Raw genomic sequence first — 24,052 nt, forward strand, 5'->3', positions numbered from 1 at the left:
GGGTCCTGCACATCCCTAAATGTGCTGGGAAGTGGGACAGAACTCCTAGGCATTGTGTCCCTGCTGGGCTGCCATGCCCTTCTGAGCCACCACCTCGCGTTGCCCATTCCTGACAGCTCCAGCAAAGCAGGGAATTTCCTCTGCTGGGCTTCAAAGTCAGCCAAGCACCTGAGCTACTTTTATTTTTATGTTTTTTTAGCTTTAGCACAAATAGTTGTTTAAGTGGAGGACTCATTTCAGCTGTCTGTTTTCTCGAAAGGAAGAAAGGATCTCTGAAGCTCCCCGCTGTCCCGGCTGCAGCAGGACGCCGGCCGGAGCAGCGGGACGTGTCCAGCAGCAGCAGGGAACCCAGTGCTTTAACATCCCCAGAACCTTCTGTGGTGCTCTTGGGTTTTCACAGTCAGCCTAATAATGGTGTTCAAAATAATTGCTATGGAGGGAAAATGTGCCTTATCACAGAGAGCAGCGCATGGACAATGGAAGCATTTCAGAGCATATTTTTAGGACACACAAAAAAAAATCAATCTAAATCTTATGCTTTTTCATCATATGCCTTGAGCAGTGAAGAGGGGGGAGAAGGGATCAGTATTTTTTCTGGTTGGATGGGGCTGTGAGAGACATGGTCTGGTGGAAGTTGTCCCTGGGGTCAGCAGGAGCCAGGGCAGCAGATGCACCCAGCAGGAGCTGCAGTGGTTTTGGCTCTCCTTGGTGCCCGCTTGGGAAAGTCAAATGTTTATGTGTAACCTAAAAGAAAAGCTGTTCTGCTGGTGTGAGCTATTGGGTAATAAAACCAGGAAAGGCACTGCAGTCAATAAAAGTAAATTAATAACTAGAGACAACAAACTCTGCTTCTCTGACTGGCATAAAGCAATCCTGTGCTGAAGGAAGAAAAAATGTCACAGTTTATGAGGAAGCAGGTCAAGTCCAAGAGGAATGAGCATTTTGTGGGATATTTGTGATCACAACTTTTTCTTCCTAGACCTGTAGGATTTATTTGCAGGAGAAGCCAAGCAGCTCCACAGAGCAGAGGAGATCCCAAGCCCCTCAGTGTGGTGGGTGCTGCCCACAGCCCATGAGGGGCTGCCCACACCTGCTCTTGCGGTTGTGCTGCTCATGCAGCACAAATTAGGAGGCTTAATTATTTTAACAGAGGTTAATTACATTAGTCACTATAGCAAATCTCCCGTTCATGCCATGCTTTCCACTTCATTTAATTCATTACCCCCTGTGACAGTAGATTTCTGCACAGAACTCCTCCTTTATACCCCGTGTCCCTTCCAAGCACAATTCTCCATGATGGCCCTTTGCTTGCTCTTCTTCCTCTCAGTGTTCCTGGTGGCAGTGATAAGTGGTTTGGTGGGAGCAGGTGGGAGCAGCCAGAGACATGCTCTGCCCCAGGTGAAGAGGCTGAGTGGAGCAGTGCTGTGCCCAGCTCAGCATTGGGTGGGCACCCTGTGGGGACAGCCTGTGAACCCCACACTGTGTGTGCCCTGTGCTGGAGCTGAGCAGATGGTGACCCTGGATTGTGCACATCAACCTTTTCCCTGCTGTGCACATCGCCCCCTTCCTTGCTCTGTACATCTCCCCCTTCCGTGCTGTGCGCATCACCCCCTTCCCTGCTCTGTACATCACCCCCTTCCCTGCTCTGTACATCACCCCTTTCCCTGCTGTGTGCATCACCCCCTTCCCTGCTCTGTACATCACCCCTTTCCCTGCTCTGTACATCACCCCCTTCCCTCTGTACATCACCCCTTTCCCTGCTCTGTACATCACCCCCTTCCCTCTGTACATCACCCCTTTCCCTGCTGTGTGCATCACCCCCTTCCCTGCTGTGTGCATCACCCCCTTCCCTTCTGTGTGCATCACCCCCTTCCCTGCTCTGTACATCACCCCTTTCCCTGCTCTGTACATCACCCCTTTCCCTGCTCTGTACATCACCCCCTTCCCTGCTCTGTACATCACCCCCTTCCCTTGCTGAATCTTGTTTAAAACCAGCACTTGCAGATCCGTGTCCTCTCCCACCTGCCACGCAGGGTGCCATGCTGTGCTACTGTTTGCCCATGAGCCTGCTCCCTCCTTCCTGCCCTGGTACCAGACTGTCCATCATGGGAAATTTCAGCTGGTTGTGCACCCCTTGCAATGATCCTGAAAGAGCCATTCCTCATAGTTTAATGTGTTTCTGTAAATGGGAGAGTGAAGTTCTTGGGTGGCATTTAAGTAGTTTTACCGTGCCTTCCCTACTCGGCAGAGATGTGTCATAATAGCTGAAGTATTCATTAAAAACCATGTTTTAATCAGAATTTCAAATGCAAACCAAGACAGAACAACAAAGATCCGAAAACAAAACCTGAATTTTAAAAATTGCCCAGATGAGACTCAGTGCCACAGGCACATGGTGTTGCTGTTAGAAGCAAACCAGGGAGCTGCTCTCGTCAGCCTGAAGCCCCAGCTAAAGCTGGATGGCACAGTTAATCCTCTGGAGATGCTGGGAAGGGCATTGGCCAGGCTTCTCCACAGGCTCACAGTGACTGTGTAAACTGGTGCCACATTAGGGTGAACTTGGTGCATGTTGTCATCTGCTGAAGTGTGTTTGTCACACCTTGGGCTGAGCCAGAGTTTAAGCTGTGACCACTGTCAAGGTGCCCTGAGCAAACCTGTGTGGGCTGCACAGAAAGGGTGTTTGTCTTTCCAAGGCTTCCCAGGGCTTTCAAAACCCAGGGAACAAGAGCTCTGTGCCACTGACAGGCTCCATCTCTCCTTGTTCTATTTTGTTTTTAAACTTAGTTCATTCCTTTATCAGTGCACCTGGGAATTCATCATTCCTGTACCTCCAGCTTCTCCAGCCCCCCGCACACAGCGTGGGGGGAGATTTTTGCAGCCAAGGAGCCCCAGTGCCCAAACTGTGGCTGCTGACATGTGCAAGGGGGAAGTGAGACATTTCCCACCTGTTCAGCTAGTTTGCAGCTTGATGGGATATTTCCTATTTTTAACTGTAGCTGCAGTTAAAGGAATACATTTGTGAAGTCAAACATAAGGTAGCAACCAAAGGAAGTAGTTTTTAGCTGCAGATCTGTGTGATTCAGTACCTGGTGAACATTTTCTTTAGCATAATGATACTTCTTAGGGTGCATGATAAAAACCTGCAGTAATCAACAGACACTGTTGTCAGTTTTCAGTCTCATCATTAGCATTTTGCTCTCATTAACCTGAACATGATAAATTGCTTATAAAACAGATATTTCTTTGTTGGGCATTAGCAGGTCTGGTTGTGAGGAAAGATGTGGAATTTTGTTTACAGAGTTTTGCATCATGAATATGAACTGTGTGTGGCTCTGACACTGCAGGCCAGGCCAGTGTAAATCAAGGAAATGTTTCCAGACTTTAATCTGAATGAGACCTAGAGATTTAAAGATATTTAAATTCCTAGCCAGGTGTTTGCTTGGGCTAGGAAACAATCAGCCTTGTTGTCTGCAGGTGGAGGGTCCTTCCACAGAGGTGGAAGCTGCTCTGGCTGTTGCAGGTAAGACTCTGCCCTCTCTTCTCTCCTTTGTGACATTTTAGCACTTTTGCTCTGCCTGTGCCTTTTTGACCACGAGGTCCAGCCCCCATGGCTCCCATGGCTGCTGGCATCCTGCTGGAGTGCTGCAGAGCCAGAGTCCAGCTGGGATGCTCACTGGGATGCCAGCCTTGGCTGGGAGCACTGGAGGGGCACACAGAGCACTTCAGCTGCCAGAAAATTAGACTCATTTATTTGGAAATCTGTTGTACACAAAGCACTTTAATAACCACATTCATCTAAAGGCCACATCAGGAGAAACAGTACTGCCTGTTCCCTCTCGGATGCCAGTTTTGGGGAATGCTACTGCTAACATTTAGCAGGAGCTCCAGGTCACCTTGATACAATTGAGCTAAGACACATTTTAATGGCTGTTTAATTAGATTTACCATAGGGAAGGTGCTGTGGAAGAAGGCTGCATTTCTGCTTCTAGTGCTGGTTTAAATAAAAATGCAGAAAAAATACTGCAAGTGATAGATAAAGATGAGGGGGTTTTGTACCCCTGTTCAGTATAATTTTTTACCTTCCTTTGAGTGATATGTCTGCTCTTTCCCTGCACTTGCAGGACTGGGAAATCTCCCACCCCCGCAGACTGATGCTGTTTTCTACCTGCCACAAAAATGCAGGTTCTCCTCAATGTGTGATTTTTTTTAGGTGACCTGAGCTTTGAGCACCTCACTGTAAGGCTCCCTCATTTTTCAGAAGCTGCCCCTGTGTTATAAACAGGATTGAAGCAGAAGGGAAGGAATCCATCTGATTTTCAGCAGCAATATCTGAACCTTATGGCAAACTGGTCCCTGTATTAGAGAACAAATAGCTCATGTTCATCTCACACCAGTTTTGATTCCTTCATGAGGTTGTGGGAGACTCCAAGGAGCATTTTGTAAAGTGGCCACTTGCTCCTCCATAGGAAATAAAGCATTGAAACATTGCTGTAAAGGATATGACATCTCTCCCAATGGTTTTATTAAGAGGACCACAAGAGTAAGGAGTTATAAAACCTGATCCAGTCGGCAGTTCAGGCTGTGTAATTGATATCCATTATTTCCCATTGACTGCTCTGCATGAATTTGCTTTCTGTAGCATCAACAGATTCTGCCTCTGAGCTGCTGGGGCTTGGCAGAGAGCAAAGCCAATAGAAAACCTAGAGTATGAATCCCAAGAGAGAGCCAAGGTGGTTTTCCTCAATTTCTTCCATAAATACACACCTTTATCATAATTTGCGCAGTTTCTCAAGTCACTACATTTGCACAGGGCAATACAGATCTGCTGTGGCTTTGCTGAGAAAGAGACTGGGCATCAGTTTGGGTTCCACAATGATACAATTCCTCCTCATCTGCTTCATTTCATGGCAATTTTCTGTTCTTTACAGAAATAGGGTTACTCAAAGCTGTTCTATGCCAATGATCTCCTGCCCCTACCTCCTGCAAATCATTTGCTTTTCCAGATGCTTCACTATTAACTTATACTATTTCTTTCCTTTTTTTTTTTTTTTCTTCTTTCTCCTTATCTCACCTCAAGAAGGAGAGGATTACCTCATTTCCACTGCCTCAGAAATAAATCCTCATTATGGATTTGTACCTGGGGAGGAAGAAGCTGATTTCCACTCCCAGCCTATTCTGGACGGAAATTTGAAGGTAATTGTTGAGTCTAGGGACATCTCACTTGTCTAATAACCATAAAGAGCACTTTTATTAGAGCTGGGCTTGGGGTTGGGACTATTGAGAAAATATTTATGGGGAAGATATCATTTCAGAAAACTAGAATATGGACATCAAATTTTTGTTTTTATTTTAAGGTGGAGCAAAGGGAAGGACCTAACATGCAATAAATGTCTGAGTGCTGGTGGGGGGCTCATCCCCAGGCCAGGGTGGCTGCACTGCACTGCCAAGAGTGCAGCTGCCTCCTCACAGGGCTCACTGGATTGCCTCAGATTTGTTCAAAATCATCCTCTAAGGTGGTTAAACCCAGCAGCTTTTCCCTCATGCTGTAGTTGTGAGAACTGCTGTGAACTAGCAGACATCAGTGGAGTTTTTACTCAGGATGCAGAAGGTATGTCTAGGTTCTGCCTCGCTAGACATGCAGGAGCACGAGGCTGAAATGACAGTCCTTTTTTCCTGGCTAATTGCTGCAGGATGAAATAAGGGTCAGAATAAAATGTGGTTATCTGCTAAATGGCTGCTGCACCCAGCTGTCAGGCTGTTTGCTGCAGCCCTGAATATATTGACTGTGGAGTTTTGGATGCTTCAGCTTAGAGCAGAATTGCACGGTGATTTCTCTGGGCTTTGACAGAGCTGGGTCTGAGCTCCTGCCATAGAGCCATCAGTGATGGACTGGACACAAACAAGCAAACAGCCCATGGGAAATCGCTTGGTTTAGTGTTGCAGATTTACCCCAAGATGCACCCAGACAAGCAGAGGTGTGTGACAGATGTCCCCAGCGGTGAGGCTCTGGAGCTCTGCACCTGCAGGGTCTGTGAGCATGCCCTGCCCTGCTCTGCTGCAGTTCTGGAGCCACAGGGATCCTCAGCATCCAGCTGGTGGAAGTTCCTTAATGATTCATGAGGAATGGCAGCTAACTGGCACAATTACAATCCCCATTGTGCTGTGGGAGCACTGATGTGTAGTGCTTGATGATTCAGGACAGTGACTGCTCACACCCAGAGCTTCTCCCCAGCCTCTGATCCCACCCCTGCAAGAAGACACAAGGGTTTGTTTGTATAGGTCCTGGTCCCAGTGCAATGGAGAACTTGTAAATCAGACTCAAGTGCCAAACCAAAGGCTCTGGAGGAGTCTTGGCCGTGCTGGAAGCATACAGCAGCCTGTTGGCCCAAGGGGCTCAAGCCACTGAAAAGCCCTTCCCATGTCTGTAACAGCCAGGGACACAGGAGCAGGGGTTGGGAGGCATGGTGTCTGGTAATTAGCTGCTGTCTCGCATGATTGATTTCAGGAGCCCTTTTCTTGTGCTGCCCATCTTGTTGAACATTTTCTCCTGCTGCCTGATAGCAGTGGCCCGAGCAGGGCAGTGATAAATCACCTGCTGCTGGGTGAGCTGCCTTCCTTTCTGTGGGATGAGGTGCCTTCCTTTCTGTGGGATGAGGTGCCTTCCTTTCTGTGGGGTGAGGTGCCTTTCTGCTGGGCTCACGGGTGGATCTGCAGGTGCTGCACGAGTCCTGGGGCTGGTCATCACAGGTGAGCATTGTCCACTATGGAACAGCAGAGGAGATGGAGCCCCAGGAAGTGCAGGGAGGAACATTCCCTGTTCAGTGCCCTCACTCCAGAGCTCCTTGGCTCTGCCCAGCCTACATGTGCCTGGGACTCTTCTGCAGATCTGAGCCACAGCCTCTGGTTAACTGTGGGCAGGCTGGCAGCAGGCAGGAGAGGTAACAAATTCCTTCAGGATATCTTCAGTATCTTTAATTCCCTTGACTTTTTTACAGATCCAGAAATAGAAAAACAACGGAAAAACATCACAGCTGCATAGCAGTGGCTGTGCCATGGTGAAGGCACTGGGGCTGTGGCCTGGGGCCCTTCAAAGTCTCTGCAATCACCTCTGGACTTAAACTGTTGTGACGTTGTGTTCTCCAAGGCCTGTATAAGTTTTCCATTTTTAACAACCTGTGCATGAGAAGAGCATTAGAAAGCATTAGAAAGGTGTGCAGCTGGATACTTTACAGTTAAATTGAATCCCAGGTTCCCATGGTTTGAATTGAATCCCATGGTTTTCTTCCCATGGAGCGGTTTTAGATATAAATAAGATGATAGATTAAGTTATGTTTTGACTGACAGATTTAAATTGGGGCTTCCTTCTGCAGCCTCCACATCCATGCTCTAAATAGGAGACTTGGGATTAAGGCCATTAAATTACTCAGTTTATTGGAAAAATAAAGTATCAGGAACAGATGAAAATGAAAAGAGAGAGAAATGCAAACTGAATGAGTGGTAAAAAATTACTAAGGTAAGGCAGCAAATGAAATAGAATAACACTAAAGCTAGATGACATGTAAGAAATTCTCAAGTGGCACTGTTGTGGAGTCTGCCTTTCAAACTGTGGAGTTAAAGACACATGAGCTTGATATTGCCAAGAGCTGCTCCGTGCACTCATGCTGCCCAGTGCCCAGCTGTCTGCTCTGGGCTGGGGGAGGGATGGAGAAAATGAAAAGCAGGTCATGGATGGGGCAGATGTGCTCACTGGAGGCAGGGATTGCTCCTCCTCTTGGTCTGTGCCTGAGCCCACGGGAATGTGCCCCAGCAGTGCCTGCCTGGAGGGTGGCCTCGGTCCTGCCTCCTCCGTGGCAGTTCCTACGTCTCCCCCAAATCCAGACAGAGATGGGTTTGTCTGCTGGCTTGGATAACTTCTTGTAACCTCTCTGAGTCTTTGTACCTGTATTGCCTCCTTCCCTCCTGCCAGTACTTACACACAAGGCCATGGAGAGAGTTCAGATCCTGCCCTCTCCTTTGGATCCTTGTAATGGCCTCTCACTGCACTCTCGGGTCTCCTTAAAGGAAACAGAACTGCTGCAGATGATTGCAGGCAGAGCCATACTCCTGAGGACCTGCCTTTTCTAGATAGCCCTGTGTATGAGGAGTGAAACATTTCCTGGAGATTTGATTTCATCTCAGGCCTGGGGAGATTCTGCAGTTCCATAAACAATCCATCAGCAGCTGCCCAGAGAGGAGCAATAGATTAATCTTCTCCTGGAACAGCACTGCAAACTGCCTTCCCAGCACATGGAAAAGCGCCAGATTTGGGTCAAAGGAGCAGCTTTCAGCTTCTCCCTCTCCACCTACCATGACCCATTTGAGCCCAGCTGCTCTCCCAGCAGCTCTGCTCCCCCATGCCCATACAGCTGTGCTGGTTGGCAGGAATTATTGCCGGCTTTTTCACAGCCTTTGCTTTAGACTCTTTCTGAGGATGGCTGTTAAATCTCTAGAGCACGGTGAATGTCCACTCGGGTGATGCCATGTGCAGCCTGACTCTGTGAGTGTCACCGTCCTCAAATACAAAATGCCCTCAGGTAAGCACAGAACCTGTGCTCTGTCCAGGGCAACGCTTCCCAGGGAGACCTCCTCATCCTCCTCCTCCTCCTCTTCCTCCTCTTGGCAGGGCCAGCTGCCAGGACCACTCAAAGGTGGTGCCCAGGAGGGACTGGATCTCTGTGAGGTGCCAGAAGAGGCAGAAGCTGCTGGATGACAGCACTGCTCTGTGACAGGACATCCCCACGGCCACCACCAGAGCAGAGGGTGGAGATCCAGCCTCTGCACCTGCCTTTAAGTGGTTAATGACATCACAGCACAAAGGGAAGAGTGTGAGAAAATGGGGTAAGAGAATATATTCTTTCATGTTAAATCACCACTCTAGGTCCTGTTGCCATTGGCAGCCTGAGGGATATTTTTCAGAGATGCTAAAACATTGTAAATTAGGAAAACAAGAGAGAAACCAAACCAAAACACCATATTGTGTAAGATCATATCTCTTGATACCAGAAAAGCTTCTCAGAATGAACCACCTCGTTCATGTTTACTCTTGTTTGTTTGGGGTTTTTCATCTGAAGAAATGAAAAATATGTTATTTCTGTTTTCCTGTAAAAATAGCTGTTGTCATCGATGTCACCTTTGTAGCCTTGCCTCACTGCCTGCAGAGGTCAGCAGAGCCGGAGCCCTGGTGGAACGTGAGCAGCCCTGCTCCTTCCAAGGCTGGGAAAAAAGAGAAACATTTCACGATCCTTTAACTTGTTAAATGTAAAACTTGAAAAGTCTCACACTGAGATCTCAGCGGCCACAGGTAAGTTTTCTTCAGCCAGCTTTGTTATTTCTCTGCAGTGAAAGCTAGTTAAGGAGGGATGGATCCAGCCCATAATTATTGAATTGCAGTTTATAATTCCTCCAGGAAACAGCAGCAGGAGAGCACTCAGGCTCACATTGAAAGGAGAGAATTGCAGGTGTTTGCCCTTTTGGAACTGTTACAAGGGAATATGCAAAGAAGGCCTGGAAAGGAGGAGGTGAGTGTTGGCAGCACCAAGCCTGGAGGTGCAGCCAGTGCAGGTGTGGTGACAGTTCTGTCCCTGGCTGCAGGAGCCCAGTGCCCCCAAAAAGCTCTGACTTCAAGCACTGAGGCTTCAGGGAGAAGGAGCCTTAGGTGATGGCTCAGTACCAGCACACTTTCAATCACTCTTGCTACTTCTACTGCAACTGCTCTAAGCTTCCCCGGAAAACCTGTAGGAAATCCAGAGAAGATCAGATGTGACATTCTGGACTTTGCCTGTGAAAAGCAATCGGGGAAAAAAATAGAATAATGCAAAGTGCAGAGAGACTTGTGGTTGTACTTGGTATGCTGAAAGGAGAATAGGGAAACACAAAATCATGTGCAGGTCAGTTTTATACCAAGCATCAAAGACAGGTGGGAATGACTGCTCCTGGGCATGGCTGGCCCAGGAGAGCAGAGCCAGAAGAGAGTTCAGAGCACAGCCACCCAGAGAACCCAGCAAATCCAGCAGGAGCATTCCCCTGTCCTCAGCGTGAGTGAGAAACTGAGCAGGGAGCAGAGGTGGGAGCCCCCAGGATGGAGCTGGGGGTGCTGGATCACTGAGGGCTCAGCCGTGGTGGTGACAGGCTCGGGGAGGGGAAAGGCTACACAAAACACAGACAGACATGGTGACCCACGTGCAGGTCCCCGACCTCTGCTCTCTGTGGCAGCACGAGCTGCTCTGCCACTAAAGGCCACCTCCAGCTGAGACCTCATTAATGGAGAATGGCTGAGGCAAATCATAACATTTTTTAAAATGGCATGAGGACACAATTAAAAGCAGCATCTCTGAACTGGAACTGCTTTGCCATGAACTGAATGTGCCTAAACCTCATCATGGCTGAGCAGAGCTATTCCACTCAGAACTGGATAAACCCAACAGCAGAGTGCCCAGAATCTGATTTAATTTGAAAGACCACAAAATTATATTTCTCTGCTGATTTTCCAGGTGGCAGGATTTGATACAGAGTTTTTAGTTTTTCACTACTTCCTCTTAACTCAATTTGACAGAAATGGCTTTTGTTACAAGGCAGAATTTGCTGGGTGCCGCAGCAGAGATAATGGAAACATCAGAGAAATGGCAAAGCACAACTGGGGGAGATCAACCCTCTGTCTGGAATGCACTGGAATTCATGAAGGCCAGGTTTTCTGGAAGAGCAGAAGTCAGGGAAATTTGCACCTCTTGTGGGACATTCACTGGTCCACCAAAGCAGCCCTTCTTTCTGGAGACCAAGAGCTGCAGCAGGATATGGCAGATTGGGTGTATGCTGGCCTTTGTGAGGATGTGGGAAGGGATTTTTGCACGGTTGGCACAAGCAAGGCCACAAGCACGATGCTGCAGGGGAAGGAAGGGTGGTGGCCAGAGACAGTGCAGCCACAGGGACACCCTGCCGCGGCAGGCAGGAACGGGAGCTGCCCTTCCTCGCTGCTTTGCTGATTAAGGAGCTCCTTTTCTTGGTAGTTTGAGCCGGAATTAAAACATTGCTGGGAGAGAGACACTCATGGGCAGGCGAACAGCTTGTTCCCAGCTGGCTCAGCACTTTCCTGTTTGCAATTCCACCTATCAGAGCTCAAAAAATGCTCCCTGAAGGCAACTGAGTGCTGGGCTGGCAGTCCCGATGGCCACAGCCCCTGTGCCCGGCAGCCCCTGAGCTGCAGGGGGCAGGGGCATCTCCTCTGTCCCTTAGGGAAGGGCTCCAGCGTGTATCCCAATGGAGCAGCACTGGAACAGAGGCGCCACAAGGATGTGCTGGCTTGGAAGTTCATTTTGGCTGCTGGGTGCTTGTGTGGCCCTGGAGGCTTTGTCCCCTCTCCAGGGAAGAAAGGGGATTTTCAACCTGACCTCCAAACTGGAGGAGATGGGAGATGTGTCTGCCCCAGAGGGCCACCACTGGGTGCTTTAAAGGACAAGTGACTTGGCTGCTCCTTCTGGCCCTCTCCCAGGTGCCACAGCTCTCTGGCTGCTGGGGCCATGGGCTCCTCTTGGCTCTGGGAGCGGGACATGCTCAGGTTGTGGGGCCGTGCACAGCTCTGGGAGCAGGACGTGCTCAGGTTGTGGGGCCGTGCACAGCTCTGGGAGCAGGACGTGCTCGGGTTGTGGGGCCGTGCAGAGCTGTCTCCACTCCCCCCAGCCCCTCTGCCAGGCCCTAAAGAAATGCTCTGCCTGGGAAATGTCTGTGACTGAGCAGGCTTGTGAGAGGCAGGTTTCTAATGACTCCTTAAACTGAGATTTTATCCCTGTAAATGCAACTAGGTCTCAGTGTCCCTGATTAGTTTCTTGTGACAAATTCCATCTGTCTGCCTGGGAACAGCAAAGACCTAAAAAACCTGAGCACCAGCCATGCAGCCAACTGCTCCCATGCTGGGCTTTGTCATCACAGGAAACCACTTACAAAACAGGAAACTCTTCCTTGTTCCACTCAATTTTTTGGGTCTATTTGCTGTGAAATGTCACCTTCTCAGATGAAGGAATGGGATTTATCACAATTAAGGGAGGCTTTGACATATCCCTTTAAGTGAATTAAGGGTGCTCTAATTCTGAATTCGCCCAGGGCTTTGTTGGTTCAGAACATCAGAAGCATGCACATTTTTGGGCAGTTGTTGGTGTGATTTTGCTGCTCCTGGCAGTGTGGGCTGCCAAGGCTGGTGCAGCACATTGACAGCTAGTGGGTCATTGTCATAATGTTGGCCCTGAACATTCCTCAGGAATACAGAGAGAGGACTCTTGTGCTGGGCTGTTGATTGATTGAGCAGTTTCCTCTGTCTCTGGGTTTTCTACAGTCACAATACACCTGCGTCACTGCCCTCGTCAGTCACCGCTTTCCTGCTGTGCGATTTTTGGCTGCTACATGAGACACAGAGGAGCTGAACCTGTGGCACACACAGGTTCTGTGGCATGGGGATTCTGTGGCACAGGGATTCTGTCTCACATGGGTTCTGCTTCACACGGGTTCCGTGGCATGGAGGCTCTGTGGCACACAGATTCTGTGACATGGGGTTTCTGTGACATGGAGTTTCTGTGACATGGGGTTTCTGTGGCACAGGGGCTCTGTGGCACAGGGGCTCTGTGGCTCAGGGGTTCTGTCTCACTCAGGTTCTGTGGCACAGGGGTTGCATGGCACACAGGTTTTGCTCTGCAGATGCTGGTGCAGTGATGGCAGGGCCCTGGCATGGTGAGGGCAGGTGGTGGTGGGCTGCCAGCAGTGCTCCCCACCGCGGTCCCTCAGCCTCCTTCTGCCCTGGCCCCGCTGTTCCTGGTTCTTCCCGTGGCCTCTACCTGCATTTCCTGTTCTGCAGCCAGAGCTGCGTCACCAGCAGTGGCCCTGGCCCCCTGCCCGGGGTGTGGCAGCAGTGCTGGCACCCGGCCGGCATCCCTGCCGTGCCTGCTGGGGCTGTGCATCCCTGCCCATCACTGCTGGGGCTGTGCATCCCTGCCCATCACTGCTGGGGCTGTGCATCCCTGCCCATCCCTGCCCATCACTGCTGGGGCTGTGCATCCCTGCCCATCCCTGTCCATCCCTGCCCATCACTGCTGGGGCTGTGCATCCCTGCCAATCACTGCCCATCACTGCCCATCACTGCCCATCACTGCCCATCACTGCTGAGGCTGTGCATCCCTGCCAATCACTGCCCATCACTGCCCATCACTGCCGAGGCTGTGCATTCCTGCCCATCACTGCTGGGGCTGTGCATCCCCACCAGGCCCTGCCGGAGCTGGGTGGGCTCTGCCCACAACTGGGACCGCGGCTGATGCTCTTCCATGCTGAGCCTGGTCTCCCGAGTGCTGCTGCCCCAGCGAAGGGGATTAGCACATGGAACACCCCACAAAAGGTTTTGTTGCACTTGCTGTTGCCATAGCACACAGAGCAAACCTGGAACACAGGGTAGAAGCTGGTGAGTCACTGGGGTGAAGCATTTATCCCAAACCTCCTGTCTTGGAAAACTTTTGGCGTGGATGAACTTTAGAGAGCCAACAGCCCTTGGTGGGAGTTACTGGGACCAGTTAGTGTGTCCAGGCTTTTCATGCCCACCTTACTCTGTTTGGTGACTCAGAATTTTAAGCTGGTTTTGTTCCAATTTGAGTGGCCCTCCAGCCACAGGAGGGCGGCACCAGCACAAACTGCCGAAGTGCTGCTTACGGTTTGGTTTTGTTAGAAAAATAAAACAAAATCAAAACCCAAATTAGCATATATTGATGTGCATATTACGAAATAAAAGATAAAACTGTTAAACAGGAAGGAAGGAGGGAACCCTCAAACATCACCCAGCCCTGCTGAGCCCTTGTGCAAATACAGGGGGAAAGAGTGTTTACTTTTCAAAGCAAGATTTATCCCTAAATCATTTTTTAGTTATCAAAAGAAGGTTAAGCCCCCATGAAATGATCTAGGAGAAGCACCCTGTTTCCTCTAAGAGCTGGGGGGGCTAGAAACCCAGCAGGACTTTTGTGGCACCTTTCCATGGTCTAAATGTGCCGCAGCAGACTTGGACAGCGACATAATGCACTGTTCATTCACAAATCATTTACCATTTCAAATATCTCTTTTAAAAGGGTAAAGATTTAATTTGGTGGCTGTTTTGATTGTGTTGACGGTGCTTAGAAAATAATTAAAAGAGAAAATGAGTGGAGAGTGAGTGCTGAGGTCCCAGGGTCTGAGAGACCCATGTCTGAGCAGGGGATCTCTCTGTGTACAGCTTTTGTGGGGTCAGGAGGCTCAAGGGTGCCTGGAGCCACAGAGAAGCCCCCAGGAATGAGCTTAAAGCTCCTGCTCAGTCTCCTGCTTGACTAAACAAGGGAAAAATTATATAAATGATGTTGAAATGCAGAATAGCTGGCAATGCTCTGCAGCTGTCAGCTGATGTTTAACCTGAAGCCCCTCTCAGGTGAATGGGATTTGCCTGTCTGAGGGGCGTGTGAGGCTAAGGCCAGGCCAGGCCAGCCCCACTGATGTTTTCTGCAAATGAAGATAATTTCATGGTCAGGGCTCAGTCTGCAGCACGGTAAGGGCATTGCCTTCCAAAAAGGTTTGTTTGGTTTGTTGGAATGAGATGTTTCTGAGAAAGGTCCCTGCAACCACTCCAGGTTAAACTAAGAACTGGCACAAAGTGACAAGGGACAGCATTTGGTAATCAATACCTGAACTAGCCAAACCCTGACAAAAGAGTCCAAAATGGAATTCTTTTATTAGCTTTCCCTGGCACTGACACCTGCAGACTTTTATCTGCAGCTGTGTGGGAAGAGCTCGCACTGCAAACCTAATTCCCATAGGATGGGACTTTGAGGAATCAGACTGTGTTTGAACCCATCCTGGAGAAGGACCCAAACATGCTGACTAAACAAGAGATTGCAGAGAGTAGTGTTACAACCGACAGCACGATTAGAGAACTTTGAGGAGCACTTGATCTAAAATGCTCCACAAAAGGATGATATTTTAATGTTTTAGTAGGGAAAACCTTCTCTACACAGCTGAAAGCAAGAAGGGAGGTGAGCCCCAGCCCCCAGCTTCCGCAAGGGTGTGATGCAATCTAGCACTGGGAAGTTGCTAAAATATATTGGGGCACTGCTTCAAGTTCAGGTTCTGACTGAGCTCTAATATCTTATAAAATTAGGTTACATCATTCAAAATGAAAGGGTTTCAAAGTCACAGCAGAGCTGAATTTCACTCTGTAAACAGCAGCCTCAGGTCATTGCTGAGTTTTGTGCCAAACTAAGCCAGGTTCTGTGAGGAGACTGAAGTCTGCTCTGCCCTGGGATGGTTGTGTGGCTCCGGGCATCAGCCACAGGCAAAGAGCAACAACTGCCCCCCTAAAGCCAGGGGGAGCTTCCTCATCTTCCCCAGCAGGGACTGGGCTCGGGCTGCAGGTGATGGAAGGTTTCCCCAGCCTGTCCACACAGCTGAGAATTAATGGGGCTCTTCCTCTCGCTCAATTACTGGGTATCCACCTGTGAAGCTGTAAAGGGTAGAACAGTAAATCTTACAATCAAATATTAAATTATACCTAATTTATTTGCTTATGGCAAATTGTGAGCTCTGCAATCGAGTGCATGAGGGTTTATGTCACAAGCTCTCCTGGGAGTCAGGGGATGTGCCTGGCAGTGCACTGGGGGGTTTGCTGAGCCTCGGTCCAAGGGGACACAGGGACAGGCAGGGACTGACCCCTGTAAATCTGAGGTGTCCCAGGCACAGAGACCCTGGGGCAGCCCCTTGGTGTGGGCCCTGCTCCCTGAATTTGGTAAATGCCTCTTCAACCTCATAACGTGTTTTTGCACACTTTTATTGTCATTGTTTAGGAAGAAGTTTATTGTTTGAATCAGGGTAAAACCAGCATGTGTTTGGCAGCACATTCTGCATAATATATTAAAGGTTTTTTACTTCTGTATAAAATCCTTCAAGTCACCTGGAATTTTTCCATGGACTGCACTCTGCTCAAGGTTTCAATTTGCCTTAGAGTTGTACATTTGTCCTTGTGCCCTCTGGCAGCCTGTGCTGCCTTCCTGCAAACTGGCTCAGAAAATGATACCAGGGTGAGGGTGCAAATCAGAGCCTCCCAGAAAGTCTGGGGAAAGAAAGGGTCTGATGGCTCCCAAGCAGATTTCTAAATGAAAAATTGTGTCTTGTACTTTACCGTTCAGGAAGAGGGGGAGAAAAAACTGTGTCTGGATCAGAATATTTTCAGCATTTGAGATGGCAGGTGAATTTTAAACAGAGCCCAGCTGGAATATGGCCAGTCTGGGAAGCACAGTATGGCAGTTTCTCGTCCCTTTCCATTATGGTCCAGGCAGAAACAACAGCAGGTGGAGAAAGTACTTTTAGTCAGATTTTCCTTAATTCCTTGAGGCATTAAAGCATCTCTACTTTGCAAAGACAACGGAAATCCACTTTTTCATGAGCATGAGTGTTTTAAAAATGGAATTTTCTGATGATGTGGGAGAGCAGCAGTTTTCACACAGCTACCCCTGGGAATTCCTTCCCCCGGAGTGATGGGTCCCGGCCCCCAGGGCCAATTCCAGCAGGATCCGGCAGAAGAATTCGAGGGGGATGGCAGGGAGCAGGCAGGGCTGGGGCTGCCGCTCCGCGCTGCTCCCAGGCGCGTTTTGGGAAATGATGGCTGTAGGGTGAATCAGTGACCTGCCCCAGGCCTGGGGCAGTGCTCAGCCCCTGGAAGAAGCGGGTTTTCCGCGGAGGAGGCTGCAGGACGCCGTGCGGAGCCCCAGCAGCTGCCTGCGCTCGCTCGGGTGTTTGTCCCGATGACTGTGCCGGTGATTGTCCCGGTGATGCTCCCCTTGCGTGGGCGCACGGAGCAGCCGCAGCCCGGGAGGTGCCGCTGCCTGAGCTCTGACTCACTGTCCGGGCCCCAGCTGGGAGCCGTGAGCCAGAAAATGTCACAGCTTCCCCCAGCACAGCATTCGGGCTGTGCCACGGGCACCAGTTCGGGGCGCAGCTCCATGGGAATAAGGGGCTTTGTCAGGGCTGTGGATTAGCATTCTGGTCACGGCCCAACTTTTGGTTTTTAGCAAAGATAAATGGTAACTGTGCCATCTCCTGTTGGCTGCAGTATTTTAGAGGTTTTTCTTCTCATAAATAGCCTTGTCTTGACACTGGAGCATCATTTTGCTGCACGTGAGGCATTTGTGCTTTGAAGCCCCAGACCAGCTCTTTTCTGTGAAAACCACACTAACACATCCACAAATCTCACACTTTACAGCTTGTCACTCACTTTTAACCTGCTTTAGAGCAGAGGTTTCCCCCAGCAGCTGCAGATGAAATATGCTTCATCTGTGACTATTTTCACAAGCACGAGGCACCCCCTATGCCAGTGCCGAGCCGGGGCTGCCAGGGGCACCCAGGCTGTTGCTCTACTGGTTTGCCAAGCAGAGTCTGTCCCTCTGGCTGCAGCCAGGCAGAAGCTCAGCTCAGCGGTTAATTTTTAACTTGCCTGTTGCTCCATGGTGTAGGGGAAGCTGCCAGGGAGGTGTTGCTGTGGACTGGAGCACCCTGTCCCCTCACACACAACCACGGCCCGGTGAGGGCTGGCCCAGCTCCGCTTTGGACTCTGCTCCTGCCCTGCGTGCTGGATTTCAGCAGACACTGAAGGTCACGGTACTGGGTGTTCAGAACTGGGAACATCCTCATCTCCTCCTGAACACTGTGGTCAGGCTGAGCCAGACTGCTGACTTGTTCCAACCCCATCTTTTCATGGACTTTTTTTGGCGAGATGGGGATGGGTGTTTGATGAGGGGACAGAGGGAGGGACCTCTGTGTGTCACCTCTGCTGTCACCGACACCCCATTTACTCTGGGCTTTCTCTTTCCAGCACCTTGTGAGCTGCTCCCCACCTTCCCCAGTCTGTAAAGCCAGAGCTTCTGCCAAAAGTCTTCTCCTCAGTTTCTGTCCTGCTTTTCCATGGCTTGTGGTAGTGGGGATCCACCAGCACCCTCCCAGCATGGCTGCTAGGAAGGCGTTAGGCAAGCTGGATAAAATTAGCTGTTCAGATGCATGTTCCTCAGGATGCTGGGACAGGGGACACCCAGTACAGCCAGCTTGACTCATGGAGAAGAATTAATGGAAACGCCCGGCTCCTGGAGGGAGGAAATTCCTTGAACAGCCTTTTCCTCTGTTTGTTGTGCGGGGAGGCTGACAATGGGCCCCGCGGCTGGCTGGAGCGTGGCCGGGCTGGCCCGGAGCGCGCCGTGGCCGCCACAGGCGCCGTGTCTGCAGCACCGGGCGCTCAGGAAGGGCTGGCACCGCCGGGTGACAGCACCGCCGGGTGACCTGCCCTCCCACACCTCTCTGCACGGGCAGACCGCGGCAGGACCGCGCAGCACAGCCTGGGCACCCCTATTGGCAGCGCTGGCCCTGCCCTCCTGGCACATGGGCTGCCACAAACACCGGGGATGCCACGAATCCCCGGGGATGGCTCCAGCTGCTCTGAGCCATCCAGGTGCAGCCCTGGAGATAAGCAGAGCAGCAGCACAATGCATGCAAGGGCCCTGGGATGGTTGGACATTTGTTGCTCAAACTCTCTTTGGCCCATGTTCCATGAGAACAGTATTTTAGAGGCTTTTAGAGGCTTCATTGCAGTTTTTGTTGAGCCCACTGTAAGGCATGTTCCTGGAGCACAAACCTGCCAAAACAGCAGACAGGCTACAGCTGAGGAAAACTGCCTTTTTTCACTGTAAATGTCCAATAATCACATAACTTCTTAGTAAGTGACTTTTATTTATCAGGGATACCACTTGGGCTAATGATTTCAATGTAATGAGACAAGAGGGACTATAAAATCCCCAAGTCAGAGGATGTTATGAATCATGTTATGCAAATCTTGTGAACGGGACTGTCTGGGCAATCCTAGGACGTGCCAGCAGCAGCCATTTCAGTGGGGGTTCATTTCAGTCTGCCACAAGCATGGCTTCTGCCAGATTTGCTCCCTTCTTTCAGGGAAAGGCTGTTGGCAAATGATACCCAGGCTGCCCAGGTCATTGGTAGCACCAGGGAGCTGGGTTTGGTTTTGGGGGCCCAGGGAGTGACAAGCATTGAGCCTGGCATGGGGGTGCATTGTGGACACCTCAGTGGTCCAGGGGAGCAGGGACAAAGCTCCAGCAGGAGGGCCAGGGAAGAGGAGGTGAAGAGCTGATCTGGTCCCTGCAGGGTGTTCTCAGAGCATCCTTAGCAGCAGCCTAGTCAGGTCCTGGCAGGTAACACGGCCCTGAGGCAGGTGGGGCTCCTTACCCCACTGGCTTCTGTTGTGAGGTTTGTCACAAGATGCTGCTCTGGCGGGAGCAGCCAGCAGAGCGGGAGGAGCTGTGGCATCCCCAGGGCCCAGAGTGGCTGGGTGGAGCTGGGCTGAGCTGTGGGCAAGCACTGAATGGCCCTGTTTGGCCTTTTTTGGGAACAGCCCATTTGAAGCAGGTTTTGTCGCTGTGGATGGTTTGTGGGGATGTGTCACCGATGGGTGCAGCAGCTGCAGCGAGTGTGGGACACCTCTCTGGTTGAATGCTGGAAAACTGGCAACTCCTCTGCAGGAAACCTGCTCTGAGACTGGTTTTTCTGAGCAAGGACAGCTCTGAAAAGCCTTTGGAAGCTCTTTCGAACAGGTTCATCCCAAAACAGTTTACTCTCTGGTCTTCCTGGGAGGGGAAATCACCGTGCGTCCCACTCCAGTTATAAATAATTATAATTGCCCATTCTATTAGGTGACTTAAAAGATTATTTCCAGTCTCCCTGACTTATTGGCAATTTGGAGTTCTTACTGTAGGCAAAAAAACTGTAGCTGGGCTATCACTCTTCCAAGCTGCTTTATCTTTGTTGCTCTAAGCAGAGTCATGGGAATGTTTTTATCTAAACCATCAGGTTATTAGAGGACAGACTTATAAATAACCAGTCTTTGCTATTTTTAAGTACTTTCAGCATCATCTATCATGATAGTACAGCACAACCTGCAGAAAAACAGTCCAGTTCTGCTGCCAAAGCTTCGTAACTTACTGCTGTTTCTTTTGGGGATGAGGAGCCAAGCCCAGGTTCCTTCTCTGCTCTGCAGAAATGTCAAAGGCTGACTAGCCATGCTGCCCTGCCTGGTCCTGAACCATCATTTTCTCCACCTTTCTTTCCTCAATGCAGAAGATGTTATTCTGCTTTATTACAGAGGGGAAACTGGCATTAGAGTTGACTAGCAATAAATTTGGTGAGGCCTTTCTGGGGGAAATGACATGGTTGCCATAGCAACCGTAGGGCAACCTGGTGCTGCCAGGTGGGATGGTGGGGCCGTGGGGGAGCCAGGGGCAGCTCCACATCCTGAGGATGGGCTGGCAAAGCCATAGCTGGGGAATGAAGGAGAGGTGCAGGTAGTCTGCTCCTATACCTCCTCTCTGTGAAATGACAAAAAAAGCCTAACCCCACCACTCCAGGAGAACTGAGCATTTCAGACAAGATAATTTATATTTACTTCATAATTTATTAGTTTTCACATCACTGTATGCAATAAATTATAGCCGATATAATAATAACATTGTCATAAAATATTGCCATGAAGTAAGTACTCATCTAATAGTGACTGTAACCTACACAGAGAAGAACTGTAGATATTATATTTAGATTTTTAGTGTTAGTGGTAAGGAAACATAATATTAGGGAACTTCACAGTAAATTCAGGGAAATCTGTCATTATTATTGCTTCAGTGCAAACGACTTTTCCTGCACACATACAGCTTGGGAAGGAAAGGCACAGTTGTGCAGTGTCTCTGGAGCAAATGCGTTCCCGGACGGCTGAACTTACTGCACCACACGCTGCGTTTGGGTGCAGTTAAGAGCTGCAAAGTGACCGTGGCCAGCAGCTGACCGGGGGCTCCAGAGCCCCCACCGGGCACCGGGGCTCTGCTCGGGCTCGGGCTTTAGGGAAACGAGGCTGAAGAGGCAAAGCACCCGGCTCAAGTCGTGAGCACCAAGTCCATCAGGAGGTCCCGAGTCACACCCGGGCGTGTGGGTTTCCCCCGGCTCGGCTGCCCGGAGGAGCTCGTCTGCGTCCAGCTGGGAGCTGCTCTCTGTCTGCGAGCCTCTGGCCACCAGGCTGCTGTCCACACCGATGTGCCATGGGCACTGATCCTGCTGGCCACGCCAGTGCTGCCGTGGGCACCGATGCTGCTGCCGCAGCGATGCCGCGGCCAGCTCGCGGTTTGCGGCGGGGCTGAAGCGCCGTGCGTGGGCTGTCAGGTCCCCAGGCCCACGGGGCAGCAGAGCATGCTGAGTGTGGTAGGAGGTCTCAAACAGTCCCGTCACAAAATGTTCTCCATTTCTGCTCCCTCCGCCAGCTCAGTGAACTTTAATGGAGTACTTCCGAAAGGTCAGGAACTGCAGCAGTTTGTCTTTTCTCCTCTGCTTTAGTGCCATTAGTGCTCTCGTTTTTTCCTCCATGTCCTGGTCGGTGGCGAGGATTATCTTGGCTCTCTCCTCCGCCTTCTTGTCCCCGGAGTTTTTGAAGAGTTTCTGCAGGGACGCCTCGTTGATGCTTTCGAAGATGTTGGCCGCGGCTTTCTTGCGCAGGGCCGTGTCGAAGCGGTAGCCGTGGACCGAGGGGCTCACTCGCAGCGACGTGGACATGGCTGGAGTGCTGGAGCTTGTCTTTGCTTTCATCGACGTGGGCTCTGCCGGCTCTGCCCTGGGCTCCAGTCGGAGGAACGCGTGCTGTGCTGGCTCCAGGGCCGGTTTTTAAAGGCGGGCTGGAGGAAAAGCTGGAGGGCTCCGGTTACAGCGGTGAGATCACGATGATGTCAACACCCAACAGTCACAGGCAAGTTTAACATTTAAGTTGCCAACTTTCCTGTCGTGCGGACGAGATGAAAAGTCCTCTCTGCTTCTACAACGGAAATGTTGGGGTTTTTTGACCCACCACAGAAGGCTTCAACCATTGCTGTGGGACTGAGCCAGCACAGCCAAACTCCACTCCTGCCCTTGCTGCATGTGAAAAGCACTGCATGCACAATATATCATATCATAAACAGGTAAAACTCCAGGTGAGAACTGTTGTAATGCTAGCAAGAGGCTGGAGCCTGTGCAAACAGCCAAGAACTTGGCTCTGTCTCCACTGCCAACACTGCAAACCTGCTCCTGTCTGGGCATGGGTTCCTTTCTGCTGCTTCCCAGTAGATGCAACTCATCTTCAGTGCACACAGAGCTGCAGTTTCTAATTGACAAGTGCTGTCCCAAATGCAGGTGATCCATAACATCCTCCAAGTTGACTTCCCTGGGTGTTACACCCTCGGCTGCACAGCTGCACATGGCAGTGGTCTCAGGGGGAGCAAGAAAACTCAGTTTGCTGCCCTGCTCCTGCCCCCAGTGTCCTTTTGCTTAAATTTCATGCTCATTAGTTCTGGAAAGAAAACTCACCTCTGCTCCACAAGAGTCTGTGCTTTCCATACCACCCTTGGTCAATGACAAGCCCTTGGGCTGGGAGGACTCTCTCTTAGTCATATGGGTTAGTTTTGGCTACTGTGAGGAGCAGGGAGCTGGACCCTTTGTGTCCCTTCTCACTCGAGGTGCCTTGTGCATGGAGTTAGGGTCCACAGGCCTAATCCAGGCCTTAGACACCTGGTTTGTACTGAGCACAGTCAAATCTGGCCCAGGACAGCTGTGGGTTCAAAAGTCACATAAGGCCAGGAGCCAGAGATAAGTGTATTTTGGTTAATGTTTTAAAGCAGCCGGATGCTGCAGAGGCTCTGTTTGGAAAACGAGAAGCTTGTTTACTGTTGTTGCTGGCCCTGTTACTCATCCTTGCTGAAAGGCTCTAGGAACAGCCTCTCTCCCCGTCCCACTCAGACCAGGGGTTTCCCTCACTTACCAGAGAGCTGCGGAAATTACCTCTGACCACACTGAAGAACAGATCCAAGAAAACATCACCCAGATGCTTTTTATTCCACATTCCCTTTAAAACTTCAGTTCCTTTGGATAGAGGGAGGGGATATGTCTGACCCATGCACGCCTCTCTAGCAGTCAGCGGGAGCAGTGGAGAGGTGAACACACCTGAAACCTGTGTGGAGGTGTTTGTGCTGGCTCAGAATGGAGAAGGGGATTACCTGTGAGTTGTTGGTCACCAGGTGAGGTGTGAGCAGGGCAGGTGGCTGCCTGGGACTCAGAATTACTGGCAAGCCCAGCTCCATCCGGGCTCAGATCAACTTCCAGCTGGCTAGGACTTGCCAGGCTTCTATCCTTAGGAGAGGGCGTGGTCTCATTTCAATGTCTGGCCACTTTCCTACCTGGGACTTGGGACTCACCCGTTGGTGCTGCTGGGCACATCCTGAAACAGCCCTGAACCCTGCAGTCCCCATATCCTGCCAGGACGTGGGTTTCCTTGCTGTTGCCAGGACTTTGCTCTGGCATGATCTCTCTCTGCACGTGCCATCGCTTCCTGTGGGTCTGTCATTGTGTGAGTTACTTTTTACGAGTTTTCCACAATTTCTTTTGTATGTGCTGGATGTTCCATGCTTCAGTGTATAAACAACAGCTTTTCAAATCCCTGGGATTCTTCTTCCACCAGCCAGACGTGCAGCCTCTCACCTTGCCATGGTCTTGCCAAATTGGTGAGACCAATTCGTCAGCTGCTTTTTCAACATTTGCAGGGCTGATAAATCCACTCTGAAAATAGAACCATTTTGGTGTGGCTGGATCTCTGCCTGGGAAAGATCTCATGGTTTATAGACTCTGCTAACATGAAATGTGATGGGGGAGCAGAAGGAAGCAGGGCCACCTGTGCTGCCCAACCCTTCCTGCTCAGAGCTGCCTGAGCACTGGGGGGTAAATCTGTCCAAAACACGTGCCTGGATGAAATGCTGAAAGTGCTTTGCTTCACAGGACAGATAACACAGTGTCAGGGTACTTGGGGCAACATTCAGTGCCAGAAGATCAGCCAGGATCTTGTGGGCTGAAGAAAACAAACCCTTTTTTGCCCCCTGGTCAGAAACAAGAGCTGAGGCAGGTTCACGTG

General features: G+C 50.4%; 2 protein-coding genes across 2 annotated transcripts in view; one reads left to right on the top strand and one right to left on the bottom strand.

Annotated features, from left to right (window-relative positions):
• NKX6-3 (NK6 homeobox 3) overlaps positions 1–24,052 on the top strand; it is a 322,554-nt gene that overhangs the window by 140,726 nt on the left and 157,776 nt on the right. The window lies entirely within an intron of this gene.
• TCIM (transcriptional and immune response regulator) lies at positions 21,210–21,915 on the bottom strand. The gene has a single exon (XM_068174618.1). It carries the CDS (start codon positions 21,703–21,705, stop codon positions 21,385–21,387), a length of 321 nt encoding a protein of 106 aa, XP_068030719.1. The 5' UTR covers positions 21,706–21,915; the 3' UTR covers positions 21,210–21,384.

This window comes from Anomalospiza imberbis, chromosome 28 (genome assembly GCF_031753505.1).
Source record: "Anomalospiza imberbis isolate Cuckoo-Finch-1a 21T00152 chromosome 28, ASM3175350v1, whole genome shotgun sequence".
NCBI classification, from domain to species: Eukaryota; Metazoa; Chordata; class Aves; order Passeriformes; family Viduidae; genus Anomalospiza; species Anomalospiza imberbis.